Consider the following 10,852-nt stretch of genomic DNA (forward strand, 5'->3'; position numbering starts at 1 on the left):
ATGTAGGTGAATCTCTCCACCAGTTGATCCAAACAGGACCTGAGTTCTTGGCCAGGAACACTGTTGGGGCCCATTGCTTTTCTTGGGTTGCCTCTCGAGGAAAACTGATCTGAAGTCTGCAGCAGTAAACGGTGGAACTGGTGTGAGGGAGGCTGTCGGGACAAGTGACAACGCGCCGTTGATGTTCTGCTTAAACTGAGCGTAGGAAGCATTATGTGCTTAAGGGAGGGCTGTGTCTTTGCCTGATATCTTGCTCTGCTTCATTTGTTGTGTAGGCTTTGCCATGGGCGGTAAAGCCAATGCCATCAAGCCCTGAGCACTCAATCCTACATTCACTGTTGAGTTACTAAATACTGGCGGTGTAATTGGCATACTGGATTGTGACACATTTGCTTTCTGAATTTCTAAAGGGAATGCCAAACAGCAACACTTGTAAATTCCTCAGCAGGATCCCTTTCAATGATATGGTTTTAAGATGGTACAAAATGCCAGGCAACGTTCACTCCTAATTGAGATGGCACCGTCTAAATTCAAACATATTCCAATAACACTCACATCTCCGAATATCACACTCCAATTATCCTAAAGTCCCAATCCCATCACCGTAATATCACAGTCCCATCACCCTATTGTCACACTCCCATCACCGTAATATCACAGTCCCATCAACCTCACGTCACACTCCAATCACCCTAACGCCCCAATCCCATCACCCTAACGTCACACTCCAATTATCCTAAAGTCCCAATCCCATCACCCTAATATCACTCCAATTATCCTAATGCCCCATTCCCATCACCCTAACGCCCCACTCCCATCACCCTAACATTCCACTCTAACTATCCTAAAGTCCCAATCCCATCACCCTAATATCACTCCAATTATCCTAACGCCCCACTCCCGTCACCCTAAAGTCCCACTCCCATCACCCTAATGCCCCACTCCCATCACCCTAACATTCCACTCCAATTATCCTAAAGTCCCAATCCCAGCACCCTAATATCACACTCCCATCACTCTAATGTCACACTCCCATCACCCTAATGTCACACTCCCATCACCATAATATCACACTCCCATCACCCTCATGTCACACTCCCATCACCCTAACGCCCCACTCCCATCACCCTAATGCCCCACTCCCATCACCCTAACATTTCACTCCAATTATCCTAAAGTCCCAAACCCAGCACCCTAATATCATACTCCCATCACTCTAATGTCCCTGAATGTCCCACGCCCATCACACGAGTATCTAACTCCCATCACTCGAACATTACACTCCCATCACCCGAACATCAGACTCTAATCACCTTAACGCCTCACACCCATCATCCAAACGACCCACTCTTGTGTCCTAAAATACCCACTCCCATCACCCTAATGTAAGTCCCACTCCAATCATCCAAACATCACAATCCCATCACTCTAATGTCACACTCCTATCACACTAAAATCACCCTCCCAACATCCAAACATCACATTCCCATTACTCTAATGCACCACTCCCATAACCCTAAAGACACACTACCATCATGCTAACATCACATTCCCATCACCTGAACGTGACACTTCCATCACGCTAACGTCCCACTCCCAACCCCTGAACGTTGCACTCCCAACCCCTGAATGTCCCACACCCATCACCGAAATATCAAACTCCCATCTCCCTAACATCAGACTGCCATCACCCAAACATCACACTCCAATCACCCTAACGTCCAACTCCCATCACACGAACTTAACGCTCCCATCAACCAAATGTCACACTCCCATCACCCCAGCGTCACACTCCAATTATCCTAAAGTCCCAATCCCATCACCCTAATATCACACTCCAATTATCTAAAGCCCCAATCCCAGCACCCTAATATCACACTCTCATCACCCTAACATTCCACTCCAATTATCCTAAAGTCCCAATCCCATCACCTTAATATCACTCCAATTATCCTAAAGTCCCACTCGCATCTCCCTAAAGTCCCACTCCCATCACCCTAATGCCCCACTCCCATCACCCTAACATTCCACTCCAATTATCCTAAAGTCCCAATCCCAGCACCCTAATATCACACTCCCATCACTCTAATGTCCCACTCCCATCCCTGAATGTTCCACGCCCATCACACGAGTATCTAACTCCCATCACTCGAACATTACACTCCCATCACCCGAACATCAGACTCTAATCACCCTAATGCCTCACACCCATCATCCAAACGACCCACTCCTGTGTCCTAAAATACCCACTCCCATCACCCTAATGTAAGGCCCACTCCAATCACCCAAACATCACACTCCCATCAACTTAAAGTCTCACTACCATCTCCCAAACATCACAATCCCATCACTCTAATGTCGCACTCCCATCACACTAACATTACCCTCCCAACACCCAAACATCACATTCCCATTACTCTAACGCACCACTCCCATAACCCTAAAGACACACTACCATCATGCTAACGTCACATTCCCATCACCTGAACGTGACACTTCCATCTTGCTAACATCCCACTCCCAACCCCTGAACGTTGCACTCCCAACCCCTGAATGTCCCACACCCATCACCGAAATATCAAACTCCCAAATCCCTAACATCAGACTGCCATCACCCAAACATCACACTCCGATCACCCTAACGTCCAACTCCCATCACACTTCCATCACCCTAATGTCCAACTCCCATCACATGAACTTCACGCTCCCATCAACCAAATGTCACACTCCCATCACCCTAACGTAACTCTCCCATCTCCCTAACATCTCAATCCCATCACCCGAACAAAACACTTCCATAACACTAACATCACACTCCCATCACCCTAACGATCCACTCCCATCACCTTAACAGCACACTCCAATCAACCTCACATCCCACTCCCATTACCCAAACATCCCACACCCATTATCCAAACGCCACATTCCCATGACACTAACATCACACTCCCATCGCCCTAACATCACACTCGCATCACCCTGATGTCGTACTCCCATCACCCTAAAGTCAAATTCTCATTACCCTAATGTCCCACTCCCGTCACCCTAATGTCCCAGTCACGTCACCCTAACATCCCACTCCCAACACCCTAACATCCCACTCCCATCATACTAATGTCCCACTCCCATCATACTAACGTCCCACTCCCATCACCCTAAGGTCTGACTTCCATCATCCAAGTGTCACACTCTGATCATACTCACGTCACAATCCCATCACTCCAATGTCTCACTTGCAACACTCAAACATCACATTCCCATCACCCAAGCGTCCCACTGCCATCACCCGAATATCACGCTCCCATCACCCTAACGTTCCATTCTCATCACCCTAATGTCCCATTTCATCACCCTAACGTTCCATTCTCATCACCCTAATGTCCCATTCCCATCACCCTAATGTCCCATTCTCATCACCCTAACGTTCCATTCTCATCACCCTAATGTCCCATTCCCATCACCCTAATGTCCCATTCTTATCACCCTAACGTTCCATTCTCATCACCCTAACGTTCCATTCTCATCACCCTAACGTTCCATTCTCATCACCCTAATGTCCCATTCCCATCACCCTAACGTTCCATTCTCATCACTCTACCGTCCCACTGCCATGACCATAACATCACACTCCCAATACCCAGTCATCACACTCCCATCACCCTAAAGTCTCACTCCGATCGCACAAATGTCGCAGTCCCAACACCCTAACATGCCACTCCCATTCCCGAAACGTCCTACTGCCATCACCCTAAAGTCCCACACCCATCACACTATCGTCCCACTCCCATCACCCTAAAGTCCCACTCCCATCACCATAACGCCCAACTTCCATCACCCCATCATCACAATGCCATCACACTAACATCACATTCCCAACACCCGAACATCACACTTCCATCACGCTAAAGTCACACTCGCATCACCCTAACGCCCCAGTCCCATCACCCAAACGTCACACTCCCCACACCCCAATGTCACAGTCCCATCACCCTGACGTCTCACGCCAACCACCCAAATGTCACACTCCCATCACCCTAACGTCATACTCCCATCATCTTAATGGCACACTGCCATCACCCGAACATCCCACTCCCATCACCCTTACATCCCACTTGCGTCACACTAACGTCACACTCCGATCACCCTAATGTCCCACTACTGTGACCCAAACGTCTGGCTCCCATCACCCCATCATCACAATCCCAACACATGATCATCACAGTCCCATTACCCTCACATCCTATTCCCATTCTCCACCATCCCACTCCAATTGCACAAACAATGCACTCCCAACTCTCTAACATTACACTCCAATAACACTCATGTCCCACTCCTATCACTCACACGCCCCACTCCCATCATCCAAACATCACATTCCCAGCAATTCACATCACAATCCCATCACCCAAACATTGCACTTAAATCAGTCTAACATTACATTCCCATCACGCTAATGTCCCACTCACATCACCCTAACATCCCACTCCCATCACCCTAACGTCCCAGTCCTGTCACCCTAACGTCTCACTCCGATCACCTAAACGGCGCAGTCCCATTACCCTCATGTCCTAGTCCCATCACCCAAACGTCAAACTTCCATCACGCTAACGTCACACTCGCATCACCCTAACGTCCCACTCCCATAAGACTAACATCCTATTCCAATCACCCTAACATCACGCTTCCATCACCACAATGTCACACTCCCATCAGGCTAACGTCCCACACCCACCACCCTAACGTCACACTCTCATCACCCTAACGCCCCACTCCCATCACCCTAACATCTCACTCCGATCACACAAACGTCGCAGTCCCATCTCCTTAACATCCCATTCCCATCACCCAAACATCACACTTACATCACGCTAACGTCACATTCGCATCACACAAATGCCATACTCCCATCACCCTAACGCTCCACTCCCACAAAACTAACATCCCATTCCCATCACCCTAATATCCCACTCATATCACCCTAATATCGCACTCATATCACCCTAATATCGCACTCCAATCACCCAAACGTCACACTCCCAACATCATAACATGCCCCTCTCAACACCCACACGTCACACTCCCATCACCCTAACGTCACACTCCCATCACCATAACATCACACTCCCATCAACGTAACATCACACTCCCAACACCCACACGTCACACTCCCATCACCCTAACGTCACACTCCCATCACCATAACATCACACTCCCATCAACGTAACATCACACTCCCAACACCCACACGTCACACTCCCATCACCATAACGTCTCACTCCGATCATGCAAATGTCACAGACACATCACACTGACGCCCCAGTCCCAAAACCCAAAATTCACACTCCCATCACTCTAACATCCCACTCCCATCACCTTCACGTCCCAGTTCCATCACCAAACATCCCACTCACATCATCCTGACGCCTCACTCCCAACACCCTAACGGCCCACTCCCATCACCCTAATGTCCCACTACCATCACCCTAACATCCGACTCCCATCACCCATCATCACAATCCCAACACACAACCATTACAGTCCCATCACCCTTACATCCTATTCCCATTCCCAACTGTCCCACTCCAATCGCACAAATAATATACTCCCAACTCTCTAATATTACACTCCAATCACGATCATGTCCCACTCCCATCACACACATGTCCCATTCCCATCATCCAAACGTCGCAGTCTTATTACCCTGACGCCTCACTCCCATCACCCTAATGGCCCACTCCCATCACCCTTTCGTCCCACTACCATCACCCTAACGTCCGACTCCCATCACCCCATTATCACAATCCCAACACACGACCATCACAGTCCCATCACCCTTACATCCTATTCCCATTCCCGACCGACCCACTCCAGTCGCACAAACAATACACTCCCAACTCTCTAACATTACACTTCAATCATGATCATGCCCCACTCCTATCACCCTAATGTCCCAATCACATTACCCTAACATCCCACTCCCATCACCCTAACGTCCCACTCTCATCACACGAACGCCACACTCCCATCACCCTAACGTCTCACTTCCATCACCCTAACGTCCCACTCCCGTCACCCAAACATCACACACCCATCACACTCCCATTACACTAACATCACACTCACATCACCCTAAAATCCCTCTCCCATCACCCTAAAGTCCCACTGCCATCATCCTAACGTTTCATTCCCACCACCCAAACATCCAACTCCCATCACCCTAATGTCACGCTTCCATCACCCTAAAGTCCCACTCATATCTCCCTAACATCCCACTCCCATCACCCTAACATCTCATTGCTATCACCCTAATGCCACGTTCTCACCACCCGCACGTCCCACTCCCATCAGCCGAAATTCATGCTCCCATCGCACTAACGTCCCACTCCCATCGCCCTAACATCACACTCCCATCACCTTCACATCAGACTCCCATCACTCTAACATTACACTCCAAACACCCTAACATCACACTCTGCATCACCCTAATGTCACACTCCCGTCACCCTAACGTCACACTCCCAACAACCGAAATTCATGCTCCCATCGCACTAATGTACCATTCCCATCGCCCTAAATCACACTCCCATCACACTAACGTCACACTGCCATCTCCCTAATGTCCCACTCACATTGCCCTTATATCACGTTCCCAACACCTTAACATCACACGCCCATCACGCAAACATCACATTCCCAACACCCTAACGTCCCACTACCATAACTCTAATGATGCAATCCCTTCACTCTAACGTCACCCTTCCATCACCCGATCATCACACTGCCATCCCCCTAATGTCGCACTTCCATCACCCTAACATCACACCTGCATCCCCCTAACATCACACTGCCATTATACTAACATCACAGTCCCATCACCCTCACGTTTGGCTCCCATCACCCTAACGTCTCACTCCGATCACCCAAACGTCGCAATCCCATCACCCTATCGTCCCACCCCCATCACAGTAACCGGACACTCCCATCACCCTTATATCTCACTCCCATCACCCTAATGTCCCCCTCACATCACCCTAACGTCACACTCCCATCATCTTAGCATCACATTCCCATCACCCTAAAATCACACTTCCATCACCCTAGCGTCACACTCACTTAATTCACTTCCTGTCTGCTGGCAATCTCCTCTCAAAATCCACAGGTTCTCTCTTTGCCAAAACTAAAGAAGGGGCATGGATGCATTGTGCGTGAAATTACCACGCTTCCAGCCCAGTTCATCGATTTACTTGGCTTCTCTCTCTGCAATGCTGTCTGAGAATCTGAAGATCTCTAGCATTTTTAATTCTTTCACAATAGACTCTGCTTTCTTCCCCAATGTGTATCCATACTGCCACTGACCCTTTAACCACAAGGGCTTTTGTCTTCTTCAACCTACCCTTTCTAAACTCACTCAACTTAGCTATGCTACAATTAACAGCCTTTCGCTCCGTGGCATCTTGCCCTTTTCCCTCACATAACCATATGGGGCCCTGTACTGCAGGAAGAAAGAGCCACTCAACACATCCCTAACGCTGAAAGTAAGCTCTCTTCCAAGCTGTTCCGTCTTCCCGAACAGCGGGCCAACTGCTCAGGGCGTACGAAATAATCTCTGTCGACTACTCACACCAGTGTCCTTTCACAATGAACGAAATCAGTGCAAAAGAGAAACGAGCCAAGACCCTTGCAATGATTCACCCTTTCTGGGTGAAAATGGTCAATGACAGCAATCTGCAAATTTTGAATAAATCGCCTACCTGCAGAGTGGCTGACCCAGAACATCTGAAGCATCAAGGAAACAAACACAGTGATGTGAGAAAGAGCCATGGTTGGTTTGACAAAGGCTGTTCTACTGAGCATTTGGCCACAAAAATAAACAGCAATCCGGTGGTCAAAGTACAGAGGGGAGGCTTTGTACAAGAGCTCATTGATCTGATAGTTTATTTCACTCTGACAAAGGTTGGCAATTGCATTCGTGCTGTTAGCTTCGTCAAACAGAATGGCATGGTTGCTACCTTAGCCCAAAACGACAACCACTCCCCCACCCCAATCTCACCAAGGAGCTCAGGGGCTTGGGGAGGCACATGTTAGTGTTTAGCTCTGCAGCCCCACACCCACACGGGTTCGATTCCACCCTCGGGCATCGGTCTGTGTGGAATTTGCACTTTCTCCCCGTGCCTGTGTGGGTTTCCTCCCGCAGTCCAAAATTGTGCAGGTTGGGGTAGATTGGCCATGCTGTATTGTCCCATAATGCCCAGGAATGTGCAGACTGGGTGGGTTAGCCATGGGGAATACCGGGTTACTAGGATAGGGTCGGGGTGTGGGTCTGAGTGGGATGCTCTTCAATGGGTTGATGTGGATTCGATGGGCCAAATGTCCTGTTTCCACACTGGAAGGATTTCATTGATATTCTCTGAAACTTAGAAAGGTGACCTCATAGAAATGTTTAGGGCACTAGTCAAAGGCATGGCTGATTGGGTGCTGAGAGGTTATTATTTTCCCCTGGTTGGGGAACCTATAACACATTTCAGACTAACATGAGGAGGAATTTCTTCTCTCAAAGAGTTATGAATCTTTGGAAGTCTCTGAAGGGTACTGAATGCTCCATCGCTGAATGCATTCCTAGGTGCAATTTCTGTCCTTTGAGAAATCAAGGTTTATGGAGAGCAGATGGGAAAGCGCAGATGAAGCCCATAATCAGCCCATGATCGCATTGAATGACAGAGCAGGTTCGATGGGCTGAATGGTTTACTTCTGTTCAGTTTCTGTGGTGGTACCGCATGTATCGATGATCAATTATACCTTTAAGAGAGCTACGTGGTGACGTAGGAGTGACAGCATGCCAACTGATATTGCTGTATAAAGATATTAGCTCCATTTTGGATAGCTCCTGTAACACTGATCCAACAGGAAAGTCAGTTACTCCACAAGCCTGCGCCCAGAACACACTAATAATTTTCCATCTCCCCACTATGTCAGTCTACCCAGCAAAACCAAAAAAGTGGATCAGAGTCAACTCTCAAGGGCTCGACTCCAAGTTGCTTGAAACCATAAGTGGATTTCAAACATCAGCCTTTGTCTGGCAGCAAGTCACCTTCGTCAACAAGAAATTCATTCACCAGGAGGGAGTGGTGCAGAACAGAGAGACCTAGGAGTTCAGGTACATAATTCTTTGAAGTTTGTGTCGCATGTGGACAGGGCGGTTGAGAAAGCATCTTGCTGTCATTGCTCAGACCTTTGAATATAGGAGTTGGGATGCCATGTTGAGGTTGTACAGGATGTTGGCGAGGCATCTTCTGGAGTACTGTGTCCAGTTCTGGTCGCCCCATTATAGGAAACATATTATTAAAATGGAGAAGATTCAGAAACAATTTACCAGGATGTTGCTGGGAATGGAGGGTTTGAGATACAACAGTAGACAGGAAAGACTGGGACTGTTTTCATTGGAGGGTAGGAGATTGAGGGATGACATTATTGAGATTTGTGAAATCATGAGGGGCATAGATATGGTGAATAGCAAAGATCTGCTACAGGTGTACAGAGGACAAAAAATTTCAGATGTGAAAGCAGCAGCTATTCAGAGACATGAAACAGGATACCAGTAGTACATTGGCCTTTTTATACATCAGTGCACTCCTTTTAGAAAATGGCCTGAGGCTGACAATTTTACGTTAATTCAAGAGACTTAGAGTGGGCTGGCTTCATGTGGCAGTGGTTCAGTGTGTAGAATTCAATTAGATCTAAATAAACCCCATTTTGCTTTCTCATTGCTAGCTTTGTCTTTAAAATTGTTGATGGTTTTCTTGTTTGTTTTATTCCACGTACATTTTTCAAATCTGTTTCTATTGAAGAAGAGCACCGTATGTAACCCTATAAGGTAGAACATTTAGTTTCCTTGATCAGCTTTTCTGATTATTTTTGCTCCTTTTATATAGTTTATGTTGATGACCTCTTCAGAAGAAGTAAGATAAGAGTTACTACACATAATAATGTGAAGGAATCTGTTACTACTCCTATTAGCAGTATGACCATTTGACCTGGGGGTGCCTTGTAATTTAACAGTGTTTGTTAATTCAGCTTCCTGGCACTGCCACGTTCAATAACTCGGCTTTAATGATATCATGAGAAATTTCCTTAGGGCAGAAACACAAATGGCTGTTTAATTTAATCAATGCTTTTTAATTGTTTTAAAAGGATTGTGACTATACACCCCTCCTCCCACCTCTGAAGAACCCTAGGTTTGTGGCACAACTTGTGTAATTTGAGTTATAACAAAGGGTATTTCAACAATCAGTCTGATTTTTCATTGAAATCTTAATTTGGTAGATGTATCATAGCTTATTGCACACTCACAGGAAAATGCCAGAGTGTTATCATTGTTCTGAATTGGTACAACATTGTTTGATATTGGAAAGCTGTGACTGAATAGGTGGACTCTATATCCAAGATTCAATTGAATTTTTACAAAGTGTGACATTACACCAGTGTGTCAAATCTAAGGCATCTGTGTTCCTAGTACGTGGTTTTTGTCTTCTATCTGTGATTAGGGAAATTCAATAGTACAACAAACTTTAAAAGTCTTCGTATCTTAATGTATGAAACATTCAGAATAGGGTCGACAAACTGATGGCATCGAAGTAAATGACTATGACCTCCTAGTCATGCAAGAAGATCAAAACTGGGAACTTAACATTCAGGGATATTTAACCTTTTTGGAGAGACAGGAAGGATAGCAAAGGTGGTGGGGTAGCACTATTAATAGAAGAAGAAATGAGGACAGTTATGAGAGATGATCTAGGCTCAGATGATATAGAGTCCTCTTGGGCAGAGGTATAAAGCAAAAAGCAGGAGGAAAAGA

The 10,852-nt window shown here is 46.9% G+C and overlaps 1 protein-coding gene across 1 annotated transcript in view; it reads right to left on the bottom strand.

Annotated features, from left to right (window-relative positions):
- The window catches only part of LOC125456776 (uncharacterized), a 96,260-nt gene extending 88,384 nt beyond the window's left edge, over positions 1–7,876 (bottom strand). The window contains exon 1 of the mRNA XM_059650009.1: positions 7,752–7,876. Coding sequence (XP_059505992.1) covers positions 7,752–7,854 — 103 coding nt within the window. The 5' untranslated portion in view covers positions 7,855–7,876. The remainder of the gene's footprint in view (positions 1–7,751) is intronic.
- Between the last annotated feature and the right edge of the window lie 2,976 nt (positions 7,877–10,852).

The sequence above is a fragment of the Stegostoma tigrinum genome, chromosome 12 (genome assembly GCF_030684315.1).
Source record: "Stegostoma tigrinum isolate sSteTig4 chromosome 12, sSteTig4.hap1, whole genome shotgun sequence".
Lineage (NCBI taxonomy): Eukaryota > Metazoa > Chordata > Chondrichthyes > Orectolobiformes > Stegostomatidae > Stegostoma > Stegostoma tigrinum.